Genomic DNA, 21,648 nt, shown 5'->3' on the forward strand with positions numbered 1-21,648 from the left:
TGCACATTTGATACAAACACACACATTTACCAGCTCATCACACATTATGTTCATCCTATAGAGACTGGTTTTATTTTTGTTTGTTATAGTGCAGTGGTTTTCAACCCTAACCATAATATCCATTATTTATTCGGCATTTGAGCCACGGACCACCATTTGATGAGATTTAGACTCTCAGACCCAAGAGAATATTTTGTTATCGTTGGATAAGATTTTGTCCACCATTCCATGCTGTATTCGTATTAGAGATGACAGGCAAACGTTGATCAAAATAACAATTCTTCTACATTCTCTAATTGTGTGTAGACTTTAAATTAAGTAATGCAGATGTTTAACAAAAATGTCCCTCTTGAGAGTGCAAAATGAAACCAAATGGACCCGTAAGGGTCCATTTGGTTTCATTTTACGCTCTCAAAAGTTAAAGATCTATAAGGGTCCATGTGGTTTCATTTTACGCTCTCAAAAGTTAAAGATCTATAAGGGTCCATTTGGTTTCATTTTACGCTCTCAAAAGTTAAAGATCTATAAGGGTCCATTTGGTTATCAACTCTGCATCATTTAGCTGGGGACCACCTGGAACCCCCTCAAGGACCACTGGTGGTCCCCGGACCACTGGTTGAGAACCACTGTTATAGTGCACAGAATGAGCATTGTGACAAAGCCGTGACATGATGTGAGGCCAGTCTGGAGGGGTGGGTACAACAACAGGGTCTCTTTGTTCAGATTCATGCTAATAGCCAATCTATAAGCTCACCACACGGCGCGATGGGAAGCGCTGTGAGCGTGTAGATCAGTTATTTTTAGGCGTGCAACACCCCCGCTGTCAAACAAAGTATTATAAATTAGGCTTTTAGGGTCTGTTAGCTGCATGCATGGCCCATAACCCCGGGAGAGGAGAGGAGAGGAGAGGAGAGGAGAGGATGATCTCAGTTTTTCCAGGCTGGTTCCAAAAATATCATTTAAAAAAATGTCTTTTTTTTCTTTCTTTTTTTGGACCAACTTCTTTGTCACAATCCTCATATCCTCTATAATGAACTGCTTCCTGGAGGGGAAGTTATTCAGGCGCTGGAACAGATTACTTCCTCTGTTTATAATGTTAAATCATCTCTGCTCTGTGTGGGAGAGAGAGAGAGAGAGAGAGAGAGAGAGAGAGAGAGAGAGGGGAGAGAGAGAGAGAGAGAGGGAGAGGGAGAGAGAGAGAGAGAGAGAGAGAGAGAGAGAGAGAGAGAGAGAGAGAGAGAGGGAGAGAGAGAGAGAGAGAGAGAGAGAGAGATGGAGGGACTTCCTCAGAGTTACCACCCAACAGTAGTTTCCTAGACGGCATTCATCAGACTCAACAACAGGATGGGAGAGTATAAATCTTAGTGGTTTCACACAGTGACTTCCTCCCTGCAGTACCTAACCCTACCACACATCATCTAACTGCTACCATACTGCAGTGGAAAACTGAAACAACATAGGATCATCAATAGCTGACTTAAAGTGTAAATTATGAAGGAAAAAAACATGAAACAATGAAAATATTCTTATCCAGAGCATCTTATAGATAAGATGCTCTGGATAAGAGTGTCTTCTAAATGCCTAAATTGTAGTTAAATTGAACGTATGCTGAAAGCCCCTTCACTTTCAGATTTCATGCAGTATACTGCTACTTTGAGTTAATAATTAAATATGGCTTTAGTAGTAGTAGTATGTAGCCTCTTGTCTAGTCTCTCTCTCTCTCTCTCTCTCTCTCTCTCTCTCTCTCTCTCTCTCTCTATATATATATATATATATATATATATAGCAGTTTTCTGAGGGCACAACCCGATTTACACTTCGTCGTACGACCGTGTCTTACACTGAAAAAAAGCCGATCTACAAGCTCACGGTCGTGAGCTTGTAGATCTGCTATTTTCGGTGGCACCTTGGTGAACGACGCCAGATTATGCAGATTGGCAGGAGCTGGACTTCGTGAGACCCGCCCACAGCTGACGCTGATTGGCCGCGGCTTATCAGTACGGCGTTCTATTGGGTGATCCCGCTGTCGTTCAGATGCGGCAAGCCTCCAAGACAGCGTTGCCAGGTCTGCTTATTATAAGCGACTTTGGGTTTTTTCTTTTCATTTTTGGGCTCATTTCTAAAGTGTAGTTGCTTATTTTGGGCTTGTTTCCTAATGTTGTTTAAACCAGTGGTTTTTAAAACATATCAAGGACCCCCAAATTGAAATAATAATTTTTCCACGTATCCCCATCTGAAATAAATGTGTGCTGGGGACCCCTTACCATATATATATATATATTTATTTCATCATGATTTGTGTGCATGAGGATCTCATCTTAAACAAGCTCAGTGCTTAATGAGAGTCCAGTTTAGTAGACCTTGTATTGTGAATTTGTACTTCCATGTACTGTTATGTACTGTCATGTACTGTTCTCATGTCTTACTAAATAAACTACATCAATCAATCAATCAAACCAGATTTCTATTGTTAAAGTGTTTCAAAAATACTTTTTGAAAATAGCTGATCTACAAGCTCACAACGCCTTGCATGATGAAAATATTTAAAAGTGTCACTTTTTCCCCAAAGTTCTTTTTTTTTGTTGGCAGATCTACAAGCTCACATCGTGTCGCATCACGACGCGTTGTGAGCTTGTAGATCTGCTATTTTCAAATGGCTCATGGATTTGGATATAGGTTTAATTAAAGGTGCTCATGTGGTCGCTTCTTTTGGGGCTTGTTTTCATAGACCCGGGTTCCGGTTGCTTGTTTCTCTCTCACAACCTGGCAACCCTGCTCCAGGAGGACAGTCCAGCGCTGTTCAGTGTTCAGAGCAAAGAGAACAGATCTGATCATAAAGCGTAAAGTGCAGAAGAATAGATCTACAAACATCACAGAGGAGATATAATAAAGGACCAGGAGGCAGAGGACTATCACATCTGCTTCTTTGAGCTACGGTACGAATCTACATTTACTGTAGTTTTCAGGTATTATTACAAATGTATATCTAATAGGTTCAGGTTGTTAATAAGGAGGAGGAGACGCGACCTGCTTTGAGCGCTTTGGGAATTATAACGTAAAGCAGAATAAAACCATCAGAGATCAGCGTCGCTCTGAAGTTGCCATGGTTACGTTAGAATATATAGGGCTTAGATTCACATGACATGAGCTCTCAGAGTTGCTGCTATATTATTATTTTATTATATTATTGGGGAAACTGAAACAAAAGCAGTGGTGTAAATTAACTGAGTACATTTACTCAAGTACAATTTTTGAGGTACTTTTACTTTACTGGAGTATTTCCAATTTGCAATACTTTTACTTCTACTCCACTACATCTCAGAGGTAAATACCATACTTTTACTCCACTACAATTATTTGAAAACTTTAGTTACTAGTTACTTTGTAGAATTTGATTATTAGATTTTTATACATTTGAAAACTTGTGAAATGGGACATATTATGCATAATGAGTACTTTCTACTTTTGGTACTTTTAAGTACATTTTGACACCAATACTTTTGTACTTTTACTCAAGTAATTTTTTTCTATTCCGGACTTTTACTTGTCACAGAGTATTTCTACATTGCAGTATTGATACTTTTACTTGAGTGGAAAAATGTGAGTACTTTCTGCAGCTCTCCAGCTTGTGTTCCAGGACTAGTCTAGGTGACAGACTAATATCTGATCCTACCAAGTCCAGACTTGTGTGCTAGTCATCATCATGAATGCTTTGTTTCTCACTATTTGCCTTGGAATTCTTGCATTTTTTGCATACATAGGATATGGAGCAGGAGCTGCCTGTGTGGCCCTTGGTAATGCATTGTTTCTGGTCACAGCTGTGTGAGATGGTTGTGGTAATGGCTATGAAATGAACCAGGCTGGATGCACCTGACTATGAATCATAGAGTGTAGGGCTGTCTGTCACCATTACCAGGGCTGGATTAGCCATTGGGCCACCGTGGCCCGCGGCCACCGATAACTTTACTAAAATGAAATGTATAGGTTAATCAAATATAAAATGTGTGGGCCCCTCCTCTGTATTTACAGCAGTGATTCTCACTGGGTTTGAGGCCCTGATAAGGGCTCCTGGGGCCCTGCCACATATGATGGAATATGATTAAGGATTTCATATCATACACACCATGCCTGTAACTTTTCACACAAAAAAACTCCCCAACATTCTTTTTTAGGGGGGAACCTAAAAAATTGGCGGCCCAGGGTCCCGTGCGGGGTACGGGGTTAATCCGCCCCTGACCATTACACATTTAAGTAAACAGTTAATTGTCACTCAAATATTTGCGATTAACGATTTAATAGTGTTTTTAGAATCATTGAACATTGGAATAAAAATGCAATTTCTGTTCCTCATCATGAATTGCACAGGGCAGATTTGACAAATAACTTAAACATACAAAGAAATGTATTGACCTATTTAATAATTGTATACAGCTGATCTACAAGCTGATCTAGAAATGGCTGATCCACAAGCTTAAAACAACGCGTCTGGAACGAAGGCGTTGTAAGCTTGTTTCTGCTATTTCTGCTTGGAGTGATGTGGGATTGAAGAGTGTTCATTGTGCATGGAGATTCACTGGCACCAGTGACCCCCATTCTTATGTAGACTAAGGCCAGTGGTTCTCAACCTGTGGGTCGAGAACCCCAGGGGGGGCCCCCCCCACATGATTTTGGGGGGTCCCCAGATGAAAAAGAAAAAAGACCATTACTGAATAAAAAGTAATCAACAAACTATACTACAATAACTGGTCAAACATTTGGCAAAATTGTCAAATAATATAAGAAACAGGCAAAGTTTGTGAAAATAGCCGATCTACAAGCTCACAACGCCTCGCAACGCAAGGCGTTGTGAGCTTGTAGATCTGCTATTTTCACAATATTTATGTGTAGAACCGAGTCAAACTAAATTGAATGCCTCAACTCCTACAAATCCAAGTGCTTATCAGGGTGGGGGGTCCCCAGATCAAATATTATTTTCGCTATATATATGTATATTTATGTATATATATTTTTTGGTATAAATATGATTATTTTGGGTTATTCCTTTTATTTTGGGTGAAAATAGCCGATCTACAAGCTCACAACGAGGTGTTGTGAGCTTGTAGATCGGCTATTTTCACAATATGTATGTGTAGAACCGAGTCAAACTAAATGGAATGCCTCAACTCCTACAATTCCAAGTGCTTATCAAGGTGTGGGGGTCCCCAGATCAAATATGATTATTTGGGGGGGGGGGGGGGGGGCACACATTCTTGAGCCTTTGGTCTGCCATGTGGTGGAGGTTTAATAATTCATGATAACGGTGACAGACTGGAATCCTTTAACTTATGGAATATTAATGCGTCCATTACTTTGCATGAATATGCATGAGGAGTACACTGACCACTGGATGGTGGATACCATTACTGGCTTCCTGGATGGAAGAAGAAGAGGTGAAGAAGGTGCTGCTGACACTGGAGATTTTATGAACATCCCCTCCTCCTGCTTGACTCTATAGACTCCAATGTGTCTCATAACTCTTAATGGAAAGATTAATAACTTAGTGGAATAAATGGACAATGAGGTCAAATGGAATGAAATGGGAAAGGGGTTTTTAAAGGAATAGTTCACCCCCAAAATGACTTTTTTCCTATGGATTAGTCACCCCATGGAGACTTGAGTTCATGGATATTGTTTAGTTTTTGTCTCATTCCTAAGACAATAATGTGATGACCGGCAGCGGTTCCGGTAGGAGACACAAAGAGTCTCCTTTGTGTCTCCTACCGGAACCGCTGCCTACCCGGTCCGCTGGTCATCAAATTATTGACTTAAGGCAGGGGTCTTCAACAGGGGGTCCGGGACCCCTAGGGGGTCCTCAGAGTTACTACAGAGGGGGTCCACCAAACCTTTGTGTGATAGGATTATTTTTTTTTTACATTAACCACTTGAACCCTAGCATCCCTTTACTGAGAAGAACCAAAAATAGCAGATCTACAAGCTCACAACGCCTCGCTTTTGGCAAAGAGGTATAGGTGTAGAGGAAAAAAAGAGCAGATATAATAAAAAAAAAAAAAGTTATATAGAGGGGGTCCCTGCTTCATCTCTCTCTCAGCTAGGGGGTCCCTGGCCTGAAAACGTTGAAGACCCCTGGACTAAGGAATGCGACAAAAACTAAAAAATGTCCATGTATTCAAGTCTCCATGGGGTGACTAATCCATAGGAAAAAAAGTAATGTTTTTGTGTGAACTATCCCTTTAATAGTGAGAATGTGACTGTGTTCTAGCCTACTGGTCCTGCTGTGAAGTGACACAGGGTTATAGTTCTGTGCCTGGAGGTGTTTTAGGTTGAGGTAGAGAGAAGCTTCTGATCTGATTGGCTGCTGAGCCGGTTGTCTGGTTCATGTCACAGTTAATGGATTAAGACCGGGAACGCATCTGTGTTATTTTAAGATGTCTTTGGATATTTAAAAAAAATAGCAGATATACAAGCTCGTAGCGCGGCACCGAGTGCCACGCTATGAGCTTGTAGATCCTGCTATTTTGTTTTTATCGTGGGAAATGTGTTTTTTTTAAAGAGAACATTTTTAACTCAAATCTTTTTGCTTCTGGGGATTCTACAAATCTCTTCTAAGTCCTAAAGGTTAAAAAAAAACTGTCAAGGACCACCCAAAATGATATGTATTTGTCCGCGGACCCCCCCCCCCATTTAAAAATATTTTATTCCAGGGACCTCCACCAGCAGCAAAGATTTGAGTTTCAAATGTTCGCTTTAAAAATATATATTTTCAAAGATTTGCACACATTTTCACAAAAAAGAAAAAAATAGCAGATCTACAAGCTCATAGCGCGGCACTCGGTGCCGCGCTATGAGCTTGTAGATCTGCTATTTTTGAATAGCCAAAGAAATCTAAAATGACACGAGATGCGTTTCTGGATTGAATAGGTTAATGGATTCGTCTCACTTGTCTGTTTTTTGAGGATCCACCTCTTTCCTCTCTCTCTCTCTCTCTCTCTCTCTCTCTCTCTCCACCATGTGTCAGACTGAATGATGCAGTCGGTGTAACCAAAGCATTCAGTGGATCTGCCAGTCTGTATCTGTTAATCTGGTTAATTGGGTGTGAGGACAAGATAATAATGCAATCACATAATTGCATGGATGAAGATGGCTGCTGGCTTCACCGCTGCTACACAGATGGTTTCATTCATTCAGCAGTGAGATCACAATCTGTGTGGATGGATACACGCTAAAATACACAGTGTTCATTTTCATAGAGTATATATGCAAATGTGGACCCCACATTTGCATACTCTCTTGAGTTAAATTAACGCCGAGGATTTTGCTGTTTGTGTAGCAGCATTGTTCCAGTTGATTGGACCATAGATAACTGTGACTAATCAGAAATACCGGTGCATGGCAGTTCAGCATGCTTATAGGTTCAGCCACAAGGTGGCAGTGTCATTATTATCCTATCCTAGTATTTGGTGGTGGACCCCCATCTCAAAACATTTTGTTCCAGGGACCCCCAGAAGTTGTGAAAAATGTTCGCTTTAAAAAAATATGTATTCAAAAGAACATTTTCCACGATTTTTCAAAAATAGCAGATCAACAAGCTCATGGCGCGGCACTCGGTGCCGCGCTATGAGCTTGTAGATCTGCTATTTTTGAATAGCCCAAAGAAATCTATACAATGACACAGATGCGTTCCCGGTCTTAATGGGTTAAGTTAACCAGTGATCTCCCTCATGTTGACATACAGGGTCTGAGTGTGGTTAATGTAAAGATACACAAATACATTTGTGTATCTTTACCTCCACACTCTCTCTCTCTAGACATAACAAACACTATTTTGTAAACAATTCCCCCTCCCAGAAACTAATTACCACCACATAAACATATGCACATTTGTTATCTTTTTTTTATTTTCGTGTGTGTGTGTGTGTGTGTGTGTGTGTGTGTGTGTGTGTGTGTGTGTGTGTGTGTGTGTGTGTGTGTGTGTGTGTGTGTGTGTGTGTGTGTGTGTGTGTGTGTGTGTGTGTGTGTGTGTGTGTGTGTGTGTGTGTGTGTGTGTGTGTGTGTGTGTGTGTGTGTGTGTGTGTGTGTGTGGGTGGGTGGGTGGTTCCTGATGTGACTAAAACATCTCCATGAATTCAATGCTTCATGGGGTGTGCAATTGATAGAAAATAAGTACTGTTTTGGCCTTTTAACTTAATGCTTTGCAAAAAGGCCGGGGTTGTCCCACAGCCAGGCCCACTTCACAAAGGGCCCAGTTAAGCTTACATTCCTGTTAGTGTCTGTCTCCCCCACGTTAATCAAACTTAAGAGCCATGTGTTGTCTTCTGCTGCTGGCGGCGTTTCCCCCTCCGTTTCAGGCAAAGCTTGACATCACGACCCATCTTAGTGGCCCTGAAAGAAAGCACACAAACGTTCATGTTTGGCTAGATGCAAGGTTGAATGCATTTAGCATTGGATCGTTTATAAAGTATCATGCAAGAGCAAAACAAACGACCGAAAACTGAAACTTAAATTAGCGCAGTGACCCAGAACCAGGTCTCACACACACGGCCATGGGCAAATTCTGAAATGCTGTGTCATCTTTATTGATAATTCAAACATTTCAGTCCTAATGGAAAACGAGTTGCAATTGCAAACATGCAATAAATATGTTTAATCTTCCTCAGCACAGAACAAATCTAGTTATAATTCTAATTTAATTTAGTTCACCAATAACTAAATAATTTCTCTGACACAGTGTCTACTAGTTATAATTCTAATTTAGTTCACAAAGCAGTACATAATGTATCTGACACTGGTCAGATAAATGATTTTATATATACTGTCAGGTGTCAATCTCTCACTTGTTAAAGCAGCGTATGAGCTGTCTGCCCATCCGCGACTGTGGATTCAGACACACTTCAACATTGTTCCTCTTCAGCACCACTCTGAAAGACACACGTAAACACACCCATTAGCCCATTCAATCTTCTTCTGTCTTTGGGCTATTCAAAAATAGCAGATATACAAGCTCATGGCGCGGCACCGAGTGCCGCGCCATGAGCTTGTAGATCTGCAATTTTTTTTTTTTATCGTGAAAATGTGTGCAAATCTTTGAATATAGATATTTTTTAAAGCGAACATGTGTAACTCAAATCGTTGCTTCCGGTGGATTCTACAAATGTCTTCTAAATCTTAACAGTTAAAAAAAAACTGCTATGTTGCTATAATATGGTTCTCAAACTTTTTTCATGTCAAGGACCCCCACAATGATATGTATTTGGTCTTTGATCTACAAGCTCTACAAGCTCTACAAGCTCATAGAAACAAGAAACAAAAAAGGCAATGCTCGTGGACTGTTCAGTGCATAGGTGAGGAGAGGAGGTCTTCATGAATGGTGCCGCGCTATGAGCTTGTATATCTGCTATTTTTGAATAGCCAAAGAAATCAAAAAATGACACAGATTCTTTCCCTGTCTAAATGGGTTAAGTCGGATCAGAATAATCTTTCGTGATAACAGTAGTTTATTGTGACTGTGTGTGTGTGTACGTGTGTCAGGATGTGGTAGTATACTCACATGACGGTGTACACGTCACAGTCGGGGTTGCTGGGGAGTACTCTGAGGTCTTTCAGTTGTCCTCTGACTGAATCCTGGGTCTCTGGACACCTACACCTCAATCCCGGGACAAACGTTTTAAATCTTCTCTCTGGATCTTGACCTAGATGTGGAGATTAGAGGGCAATTCAATGCCGTGCAGGAAAAGCGGGCATTACAGTAAAACACTTTAGATTCATGTGAGTTGTGTATTGCAAACCCACATTTAATAACACAGTGATATTTCCATAATAGACACAGTGGAGGAAAAAGTACTGAAATTCTTTACTTAAGTAAAAGTATCAATACTGCAATATAAAAAATACTCTGTTACAAATAAAAGTCCAGAATTCATAATTTACTTGAGTAAAAGTACAAAAGTATTGGCATCAAAATGTACTTAAAGTACCAAAAGTAAAAGTACTAAAATATTAATATCTAAAATATAGATAAATAGCAGATCTACAAGCTCACAACGTGAGCTTGTAGATCTGATATTTTCAAATAGCCTATGTATAAAATAGGGCTAAAGTGGTTAATGTATGATTTATAATGTCATAATTTATATCTGAAAAGTAACTAGTAACTAAAGTTTTCAAATAATTATAGTGGAGTAAAAGTACAATATTTGCCTCTGAGATGTAGTCGAGTAAAAGTATTGGAATTTGGAAATACTCAAGTAAAGTACAAATACCTCAAAATTGTACTTAAGTACAGTACTTAAGTAAATGTACTTAGTTTCTTTACACCACTGAATAGACAGTATATAGATGGATAGATTGTGGTCTTTCTTACCTGTGATTAATACACAGCAGAGGCTCAGCAGCGCAGTGAGCTGACAGACTGAGTGAAGCTTCATGTTGGAGTTACATATTCACACTGAGCTCAGACACTGAGCTCAGACTGCCCTGAGTTCAGTGGGAACGCCCCTTTAGTTAAACATTATGTGAGTTGAATGGCAAAGTTTGAACCTGATCTGTCCAGCGGTTTGTGAGATTAGCTGAGACAGACAGACAGACAGACAGACAGACAGAATCACAAATACCAGTGGTATTCAATTCAGCATACTTATTGGTTTACTTATTGGCTCTAAAAGAGCATGTTTACTCGAAACTGGCCCCTGTAAAAGTCCAAGCCTTTTTCTTTTTCAAACTGCTAATAAAGTATTCAATCAATTCAATTCAATCAAAGTTTAGCCACAAGGTGGCAGTGTCATTATGTGTAATCATTTTGACAGAGCCTGTTATGTTATGATCCTCACATGAAGCTGATCAATATGTTATTCTGTTTGTAGGTTACATTAGAGTTTAGTCAATTACATTACTTGCTCTTTTAGCAAGATTCGTTTTTTGTTATTTTCCACATTTTTATATTTTTCATTCATATATCTAATTTAAGTTACTTTGCAGATTTAGATTATTATCACAAAACATACATTAACCACCTCAGCCCTATATATATATATTTAGGCCATTTGAAAATAGCCGATCTACAAGCTCACAATGCGTCGCACGGGCTTGTAGATCTGCTATTTTCAAAGTTATTTTTTAAAAATACATTTTTAACTTACTCTTGGTACTCTTAAGTATATTAAGGATCTCTCTCTCTCTCTCTCTCTCTCTCTCTCTCTCTCTCTCTCTCTCTCTCTCTCTCTCTCTCTCTCTGTGTATGTATCTTGTTTCTTGTAGATAATGTCCTCATAATCCCCCTGCCCGCCCTGAACTGTGACAAGAAGGATCTTGTTGTTCACTTTCACTTTAGCATACGTGTTATTTCATAACCATGTGGTCCAAGTATCAGCCTGCATTATGCACCAACCATATCACATTTCTACCCGCTAAGAAAGACACGTTCCTACAAGTATAGGTGGAATAACTACTTAGATTTTGGACTTAAAAAGTAAGAGTAGCAATACAACAGTGTAAAAATACTTTGACTTAAGTAAGATTATGAACGCAGGCCATTTACTTTACTTAAATATTAACATCAAAATATATAGGCCTACTCATTATGCAGAATATTTCAGAATGTTATCATGTTATTGGACTATTGAACATGAAAATAGCTGATCTACAATGCATTGACACGTTGTGAGCTTATTGATCTATTTTCAAAAGGTTTGGAAGATTTTTGATTCATAATTGTATTAGTTATTAATAATCTAAATCTGCAAAGTAACTAGTAAACTACAGTATCAAGAAAGGGACATACTCAAATAAAGTAAAAGTACCTTGAAAATCTTGCTTGAGTACAGTACTTGAGTAAATGTACTTAGCTAGCTACTTTACACCTTTGCCTTTGTTATCTGTGTGTGTGTGTGTGTGTGTGTGTGTGTGTGTGTGTGTGTGTGTGTGTGTGTGTGTGTGTGTGTGTGTGTGTGTGTGTGTGTGTGTGTGTGTGTGTGTGTGTGTGTGTGTGTGTGTGTGTGTGTGTGTGTGTGTGTGTGTGTGTGTGTGTGTGTGTGTGTGTGTGTGTGTGTGTGTGTGTGTGTGTGGTCAAACAGTAGTTCCTGTATGACCATATCCAGTGGCATCCTGGTCACATGGTTTCCAGGAAAACTCAGAGGTTTGGTGAAGTTATGGGACCCATCATTGTGCTGTCTGGGAACGCAGGCTTATCCTCTCTCTCTGAGAGAGAAAAGTAGAAATACTCTATACAAGTAAAAGTCCGGAATTCAAAATTGACTTGAGTTAAAGTACAAAAGTATTGGTATCAAAATCTACTTAAAGTACCAACAGTAGAAAGTACTCATTAAGCAGAATGTCCCCATTTCACAAGTTATGAAATGTATACAAATCTTTTGAAAATAGACGATCTACAAGCTCATTGTGAGCTTGTAGATCGGCTATTTTCAAATGGCTGAAATGTGTAGGCTGAAGTGGTTAATGTATGTTTTGTAATAATAATCAAACTACAGTAACTAGTAACTAAAGTTTTCAAATACTTGTTGTGGAGTAGAAGTACAATATTTGCCTCTGGAGTAGAAGTAAAAAATACTTAAAACTGGAAATACTCCAGTAAAGTAAAAAAAATACCTCAACATTTTACTTAAGCACAGTACTTTGTGATGTTATGGGACCCATCACTGCACACTCTATGGGAACGCAGGCTTATGCTCTCTCTCTCTCTCTCTCTCTCTCTCTCTCTCTCTCTCTGAGAGGCTTGATAAGCACTGCTATCAGATCAAAAGAAAATCTCGCCTGCCCTAAATGTAATTCCTGGCGACGCTATACTGAATGGTTTCCAACACTTTTGGTCCAGACTTCCGGCCTTCCGATCTGTTCTAGTTCTTTGAATATGTTTGAGTATTCTCTGTCTTCTGATTATTATATTTAATATTGATGTATATAAAATGTATATTCCTGTTGATTATTATGTTCAGTATCTGGGCTACATTGGAAATGAGGGCCTGCCCCTCAACTGTACTCCAAGTTGAAATAAAGGTGATGATGAAAAGGAGAAAAGGTCCCTTTGCTTCTCAGTGCTCCACCTGGTTCTTCTCTGTTTCAGAGTGTTGGTGTCACAGGGTTCATATTACAGCCTGGCTGAGGCTGCGATGCATCACAGGTGTAATATGAAGTGAACCGCGATGATGAGATTACATGCCTTTGTGTGTTAATATACACCAGGCCGTTTGGGTCCTGTGTCACTCTTACGTTATATAGGATGTCATTCCTCAAAGCAGGTTTTTGATATCCTTTACCTTTTAATTGAGATATCGACCTATTTGTGATTGTTATTGAAGTCTGATGCCTCTTATATCATGCAAACTCTTTGAGCTGCCTGCACCCAACTGTGTTTTACTGTGGGTCGTCTATTTCACTGGTTCTCAACCTGTGGGTCACAGTGAAGTGACAATTTTAAGGAATGTTAAGACCTTTCTAACACTATACTATAAAAACTGGTCACACATTGGTCAAATTGTCAAATAATATAGGAGGATTTTTTGGGGGAAATAGCCGATCTACAAGCGTTGGGATCGGAGCTGTTGTGAGCTTGTAGATCTGCTATTTTCACTTATGTATCTGTGGAACTGATTCAAACTAAATGTAATGCCTCAATTCTTACAATTTGTGCTTTTCAGGGGGGGGGGGTTATTTTGTGGGGTCCCCAGTTCAGATATGAATATTTCTGATATTTTGGGGGGTCCCCAGTTCAAGTATGATTACAACACATTGTCAGCTTGTAGATCGGCTATTTTCACTATTACTTTAAAGTGTTTTTAAAAGCGGAACATTTAGTTCGTGTCAAAGGTCATATCTGACCAAAAACAGGATCTCAATTTATCCTCTGTCCCTGAGCAAGGAAGCAGGCTCTATTATTGGCTCAATGGTTTAAAAAAAAAATGCAGCACTTGCACAGGAAACCGGGTTCAAATCCGGGGTAGACGAGGAAAGTTACATAACTCAGCTTTTATGTAAGTAATGCTGTATCTTTTTTATTTTGTACATCTGAAATTCTTTTTTAAGTTCTGAATGTTTTTATTTATTTTTATCTTAAAATAAATAAATAAGTTAAATTGTAGGAAATCACAAAAATCCAAAAATGTGATTGAAAAAGTTGATAATCACTGGTCTATTGGTCTACTGCAGGGGTCTTCAACAGGGGGTCCGGGACCCCTAGGGGGTCCTCAGAGTTACTACAGGGGGTCCGCCAAATCTTTGTGTGATAAGATTTTTTTTTTTACCTTAACCACTTGAACCCTAGCATCCGTTTTCTGAGGAGAACTTTAGCCAAAAATAGCCGATCTACAAGCTCACAACGCCTCACGCTGCGAGGCGTTGTGAGCTTGTAGATCGGCTATTTTTGGCAAAGAGCTATCGGTGTAGAGGGAAAAAAGAGCAGACCAAGTAAAGAAAAAAAGTTGAATCTGAAACACAATTTTATACAATATAGAGTAGGGGGTCCCTGCTTCATCTCTCTCTCAGCTAGGGGGTCCTTGGGCTGAAAACGTTGAAGACCCCCTGGTCTAATGGAAAAGTCCAGGTAAAACGCTGCTGAGCTGTTACTGTTGACTCTTGAGCCCCAAAAGACTTTCATTTTCAACTTGAAAGTGTTGGTCTTCACTTTAGGGAGAGTGTTTACTTTATGACTCCATGAATCATGTCCTGTTGTTGATTAATTAAAGTGTAACCCCTCATTCACTCAGCTTTCTCTTTCTCATCATTCAAACCTAAATGGAACCTAAATAAATAACCACAAACAGTTGAGGTGTCGTTTTGATACATTTATTACAAAAGTGCAATATACAAAAACATCCCCCAAAAAAAAAACATTTTGATAGAAAAAAAATATAATAAACAAAAAAATGCCTTTACTGTTACCTCCCCAAACTGTATAGTTCTGACTTCATAACATACTGACCACATTTAAATTCTAAAATGCTACTCAATGATACTTAATAAAACCAAGAACCGGCTTTGTTTTACTGTACCAATATCTCAGTCATAGAAAAAAGAAAAGCTACTGCTGCCACCAGCCTGCCGAGCAGGAAAGAGAAAATGTTAACATGACGTTCCTTACTCCATTTTAGACCCACCTGAGGTCTAAATGGAAAGCAAACGTATGTTTCTATATCAGTGGTGCTCAAACTTTTTCCATGTCAAGGACCCCCAAAATTATATGTATTTGGCCGCGGACCCCCCATCTCAAAATATTTTGTAGTAGGGACCCCCCCCCCAGAAGCAAAGATTTGAGTCAAAAATGTTCCTGTTAAAATATGTATATATATATTCAAATATTTGCACAATAACAACAAAAAAAATAGCAGATCTACAAGCTCATAGCGCCGCTATTTTTGAATAGCCAAAATATAAAATATGGATAAAGTGGTTACACAGATGCTTCCATGGTTTGAATGGGTTCCCTGAATGGGAACCCATTCATAGAATGAATTTGAATGAATTCGGTTGAATTGAAATGAATTCGGTCATAATGAATGAATTGAAATTAAATTAAATTAAATGGAATGGAATGAAATGAAATGAAATGAAATGAAATGAATTGAAATGAATTTGGTCATATTGAATGAATTCGGTCCCCAAATGGGTTCCCGTTCATATTGAATGGGTTTGAATGGTTTAAACAGTCCATGGTTGGCCTGTGTTATCACACAGGGGTCATCGTTGGGGTCAGATTCTGTAACGGGATTTGTGTTGTATTGTTGTTGTTATTCTCTGGTTCTGTGGCTTTAAGGGGAGTTATTCGGGGACGTTGCCCTTCTCCTGTGACCCCCGCTCCTATGTCGTGACCTCTGGTGCTGCGGTCGGCTTTTCCTCTTCCTCCTCAAGCAGAGCTTGACGTTACGACCCAACTTAGTGGCTCTGAGAGGAAGGAACACAAACATGATGAATGTTTAGCTTTAGTGTCTGAACTTACTTACATGTAAAGGGTGAAACTCATTAGCTTGGTTCTCTGAGTTGGTCAGAGTCATCATAACAAACATAACCTCTGCATGGTTTCATACTGCGTATGTTTTTGTACAAAAGCATTTTCTATAAAATCAATTATATATCAGACGGTAAAATCAGTCATAAATGGAACCAAATGGTGTCAGTGTGGTTGTACACTCTTCAAAGCTAAATTCGGCTACCCTACCACTGGCATTTAATTGCATTACTGCACTTAGATGAAACCATTAAGACCAGGAAAGCATCTGTTATTTTCGCTATTCAGAAATAGCAGATCTACAAGCTCATAGCGCGGCACTAGGTGCCGCGCTATGAGCTTGTAGATCTGCTATTTTTTTTAAATCACGAAACATATTGCAAATCTTTGAATATATATGTTTTTTGAAGCGAACATTTGTAACTCAAATCTTTGCCATGGGGGATTCTACAAATATCTTCTAAATCCTAAAAGCTTTTTTTTTTTTAAACGTATGTTTCTATATCAGTGGTTCTCAAACTGTTTCATGTCAAGGACCCCCAAAATGATATGTATTTGGACTCGGACCCCCCATCTCAAAATATGTCGTTCCAGGGACCCCCCAGAAGCAAAGATTTGAGTAAAAGAATGTCGCTTAAAAAAAGATCTAAATTCAAAGATTTGCAAAAAACTTCACACAAAAAAAGCAGATCTACAAGCTTCTACAATGCCGCGCTATGAGCTTGTAGATCTGTTATTTTTTAATAGCCAAAGTATAAAACAATGGTTACGGTGGTTACACAGATGCGTTCCCGGTCTTAATGGGTTAGTAGGCTGGTGGGTTAGGAGGAGGACCCAGAACTGGGTCACAGAGTGGTCTGACTGACACAGCTGTGACTTGTGGCAAATGTGCACTTTTTTGCAAATCAATTTGTTAGAATCCTGATGCAAGACTATAGTTAAAATGCAAATATTACAAACTTTTGTTTTCAAGGACAGAACATCTACATTCAAATGAATCACATGTACCAAATCATTTCTCTGACACCGTCAGTGAACTGTGTCACAGACACAAGTGACATCATGTGTAAAGTAACTAAGTACATTTACTCAAGTACTGTACTTAAGTACAATTTTGAGGTATTTTCACTTTACTGGCGTATTTCCAATTTTTTTTACTTTTACTTCTACTCCCTTTCATCTCAGAGGCAAATATTGTACTTTTACTCCACTACAATTATTTGAAAACGTTAGTTACTTTGTAGATTTTCATTATCATTACAAAACATACATTACCCACTTCAGCCCTATATACGTTTCGGCCATTTGAAAATAGCCGATCTACAAGCTCACAAGCTTGTAGATCTGCTATTTTCAAATTATTTTTATACATTTTTATACATTTGAAAACATGTGCAATGGGACATTCTGCATAATCAGTACTTTCTACTTCTGGTACTTTAAGTACATTTTGATACCAGTACTGTTGTACTGTTGTAACAGAGTATTTCTATATAGCAGTATTGATACCTTTTACTTAAGTAAAAAATGTGAGTACTGTGAGTCTCTCACCTGTTCCAGCAGCGTATGAGCAGCTTGCCAACCTGTGACTGTGGATTCAGACACACTTCAGCGTTGTTCTTCTTCAGAACCACTCTGAAACACACATGGAAACACACACAGTTAGATCACATGACACACAATCCTTCAGTGGTGTAAAGTAACTAAGTACATTTACTCAAGTACTGTACTTAAGTACAATTTTGAGATACTTTTACTTTACTGGAGTATTTCCAATTGTCTTTACTCTTACTTCTACTCCACTACATCTCAGAGGCAAATATTATACTTTTACTCCACTACAATTATTTGAAAACTTTAGTTACTAGTTACTTTGCAGATATAAATTAATACATTCTAAAACATACATTAACCACTTTAGCCCTATTTTATACCTAGGCTATTTGAAAATAGCCTATCTACAAGCTCACGCGTTGTGAGCTTGTAGATCTGCTATTTTCAAATATTTTAGTAATTTTACTTTTGGTACTTTAAGTACATTTTGATACCAATACTTTTGTACTTTTACTCAAGTACATTTTTAATTCCGGACTTTTACTTGTAACGGAGTACTTCTACAATGCAGTATTGATACTTTTACTTAAGTAAAACATTTGAGTACTTTTTCCACCACTGCAATCCTTTTTAGTGATAACAGGAATTTATGGCGTGCGCTTGTTTGTGTGGGTGTGTGGGTGTGTGTTTGCAGTGGTGGAAAGTAACTAAGTACATTTACTCAAGTACAACTTTGAGGTATTTGTACTTAACTTGAGTATTTCCAATTTCCAATACTTACTCCTACTTCTACTCCACTACATCTCAGAGGCAAATATTCTACTTTTACTCCACTACAATTATTTTAAAACTTTAGTCACTTAGTAGATTATTATTACAAAACATACATTAACCACTTCAGCACTGTATATATTTCGGCCATTTGAAAATAGCCGATCTACAAGCTCACAATGCATTGTGAGCTTGTAGATCGGCTATTTTCAAATGATTTTTATACATTTGAAAACGTGAAATGACATTCTACAAAATGAGTACTTTTACTTTTGGTACTTCAATGACATTTTGATGCCAATACTTTTGTACTTTTACTCAAGTACATGTTGAATTCCGAACTTTTACTTGTAATAGAGTATTTCATTATTGCAGTATTGATACTTTTACTTGAGTAAAAAATAAAAAGTACTTTTCCCACCACTGTTTGTGTTTGCGTGTGTGTATGTGTGCGTGCGTACGTGTGTGTACGTACGTGTGCGTGCGTGCGTGCGTGTGCGTGTGTGTGTGTGTGTGTGGATGTGGATGTGGATGTGGTACTCACATGACGGTGGGTCTGTCACAGTTGGAGCTGCTGGGAATGACTCTGAGATCTGTCAGTTGTCCTCTGACTGAGTTCTGGGTCTGTGGACAGCTACACCTTAACCCTGGGACGAACGTGCTGCTCGTCTCTGGAACTATAGACATGGACAACAAAGGGCTATGGGTTAAATCAAAGGATAACAAAAAGGTTAAATCAATAAAATGCAATAACAGCTGAGCAAACATGCAGAATTGATGTCTCACTTGCACAAGATATGTTGCACAATACATATCTGCTGCTAAGTGTTGTTTTTCTATTTGCACAAGAGAGCGATGCAGCCTTTTTCTATTTTCTATTTTGATCATGCACCTTATGTATATTTGACATTGAGCCCTGTTATCTGACTTTGTTTCCTTTGTTTCTTTCTCTAATCTTTATTCTTCTGACTATTCTTTAAACTGCAAAGCGTTTGCAGCTTGTTGTACAAAAACATGTTTTCACCTGTAAACTTGTGATGTGACAATGACATTGAAGTTGAACACATTACACAACATTAATTGATCATCTATTATTAGTGCACCCTACATTTACTGTTATATTTCCACAAACTGTACGGATGGATAGATTCACACTGTAGGCAGGAAGCAGTGGTGGAAAGTAACTAAGTACATTTACTTAATTCCAAGTACATTTACTCAAGTACATTTACTCAAGTAATTTGTTTAGGTATTAAATACCTAAAAAAAACTAAAAGTATTGGAAATTGGGGATACTCAAGTAAAGTACACATTTTGTACTTTACTTGAGTATCCCCAATTTCCAATACTTTTACTTCTACTCCGCTACATCTCAGAGGCAAATATTGTACTTTTACTCCACTAAAATGATTTGAAAACTTTAGTTACTTTCACGATTTTGATTATTATTACAAAAACATACACTTCAGCCCTATACACATTTCAGCCATTTGAAAATAGCAGATCTACAAGCTCACAATGCGCCGCAATGCGACACATTGTGATACATTTGAAAACTTGAAATGGGACATTCTGCATAATGAGTACTTTTACTGTTGGTGCTTTAAGTAAATCTTGATGCCAATACCTTTGTACTTTTACTCAAATACATTTTGAAGTCCGGACTTTTATTTGTAACAGATTACATTGCAGTATTGTCTCGATACTTTTACCTAAGTAATAAATGTGAGTACTTTTTCCACCGCTGTTACGAATGTAGGTATTTAGTTTAGTTTAGATTGTTTATTTTCACTTACAAGAGAATTGAAAAATCATACACAAAGATTCAGTAAAAATGTGAAGGAGAATGAATGCCTAAAAACCCTCCAGGGGCTTGAGAAGTGTCATTCTGCGGGAATATTTCTACATTCATAGGATAACATTACATCTATCAATTATGTAGGTAGATAGATAGATAGAGTAGGTACTGGTGGAAAGTAACTAAGTAAATTTTTTTGAGGTATTTGTACTTTACTTGAGTATTTCCAATTTCCAATACTTTTACTTCTACTCCACTACATCTCAGAGGCAAATATTGTACTTTTACTCCACTACAACTATTTGAAAACTTTAGTTACTAGTTACTTTGCAGATATAAATGAATACATTATGAAACATACATTAACCACTTTAGACCTATTTTATACATAGGCTATTTGAAAATAGCCGATCTACAAGCTCACAATGCGTCGCATCGCGAGCTTGTAGATCTGCTATTTTCAAATATTTTAATACTTTTACTTTTGGTACTTTAAGTACATTTTAATGCCAAAACTTCTGTACTTTTACTCAAGTACATTTTTAATTCTGGACTTTTACTTGTAGTATTTTTATATTGCAGTATTGGTACTTTTACTTACCTAAGTAAAGAATTTGAGTAATTTTTCCACCACTGGTAGATAAATACTGTAGGTAAATGGATAGGTGTCTTACCTGTGATGTAGACGCAGCAGAGGCTCAGAGCAATGAGCTGACAGACGGAGTGAAGATGAAGCTTCATGTTGGCGTTAACACACTGGCTGACATATAGAGCTCTGAGCCATGTGTGTGTGTGTGAGCACTTATATAGACACACACACACACCACCACGCCCACAAAGTAAACCCACACACTCTGGAGATTCCAAACCATGCGGAAAAGTCCCTCTCTCCCTCTCCCCCTCTCTCTCTCTCTCTCTCTCTCCCTCTCCCTCTCCCCCTCTCTCTCTCCCTCTCCCTCTCTCCCTCCCTCCTCCCTCCTAAGTATCGTTATCCGGCTGCAGGATAACCCTGACTTTTCAGGGACAGATATTCCTTCATATTTTGTCATAATTGAAGGACACGGTGGTTAATATGTTTTTTCCCATAATGTCTGTTTTCAAGGCTGTTTCCTTGTCTCTGTGCAGAATGTATTAAAGTCAAAGAATCTAAAAATAAACCTTTCTTTTTTTTTATTTTTATGAAGAAACAATACAGCAGAGATGAGGGTCATGTTTTATTAGCTGTGATATATAACTGAGATAACGTACGTACTTTATCAGTTATTGACCACAGGGTAGCTGTATTCTTCCTTTAATGTTAATCTTTGTGCCCGCAGAATGTTTGAGGCTTTGCCAAGCTGTGCCAAGCTTTGCCCCGACATGCAGCCTTTGTTAGTCGACCTGGCTCTGAATCAATAAGGACATGTGACTTCTATGAAACCTCCACAGGAGCCACTGTGACTTTAACAACCTGGTTTATTAACCCATTAAGACCGGGAAAACGCATCTGTGTGTCATTTTTAGATTTCTTTGGCGATTCAAAAACAGCAGATCTACAAGCTCATAGTGCGGCACCGAGTGCCGCACATATGAGCTT

At 38.5% G+C, this 21,648-nt stretch overlaps 3 protein-coding genes across 5 annotated transcripts in view; 1 reads left to right on the forward strand and 2 right to left on the reverse strand.

The window, feature by feature from the left end:
- Positions 1-2,796: 2,796 nt before the first annotated feature.
- Positions 2,797-21,648, forward strand: part of rassf4a (Ras association domain family member 4a) — an 84,595-nt gene continuing 65,743 nt past the window's right edge. For all 3 annotated transcript variants that reach the window (XR_013934430.1, XM_080449381.1, XM_080449382.1), the window contains exon 1: positions 2,797-2,936. The gene's annotated coding sequence lies outside the window, so the exon portion shown is untranslated. The remainder of the gene's footprint in view (positions 2,937-21,648) is intronic.
- LOC308099962 (uncharacterized protein) lies at positions 8,179-10,430 on the reverse strand. The gene is made up of 4 exons (XM_080448864.1): positions 10,358-10,430; positions 9,545-9,686; positions 8,832-8,915; positions 8,179-8,379 (listed from the first exon to the last, which is right to left on the reverse strand). The coding sequence occupies exons 1-4, from the start codon at positions 10,419-10,421 to the stop codon at positions 8,292-8,294; spliced, it is 378 nt and encodes a 125-aa protein (XP_080304990.1). The 5' UTR covers positions 10,422-10,430; the 3' UTR covers positions 8,179-8,291.
- Positions 14,775-20,867, reverse strand: LOC308100194 (C-X-C motif chemokine 10-like). Its single transcript, XM_080449147.1, has 4 exons — positions 20,747-20,867; positions 18,819-18,951; positions 17,501-17,584; positions 14,775-15,885 (listed from the first exon to the last, which is right to left on the reverse strand). The coding sequence occupies exons 1-4, from the start codon at positions 20,811-20,813 to the stop codon at positions 15,753-15,755; spliced, it is 417 nt and encodes a 138-aa protein (XP_080305273.1). The 5' UTR covers positions 20,814-20,867; the 3' UTR covers positions 14,775-15,752.

The sequence above is a fragment of the Gymnoscopelus braueri genome, assembly GCF_963280865.1.
Source record: "Gymnoscopelus braueri genome assembly, chromosome: 14".
NCBI classification, from domain to species: domain Eukaryota; kingdom Metazoa; phylum Chordata; class Actinopteri; order Myctophiformes; family Myctophidae; genus Gymnoscopelus; species Gymnoscopelus braueri.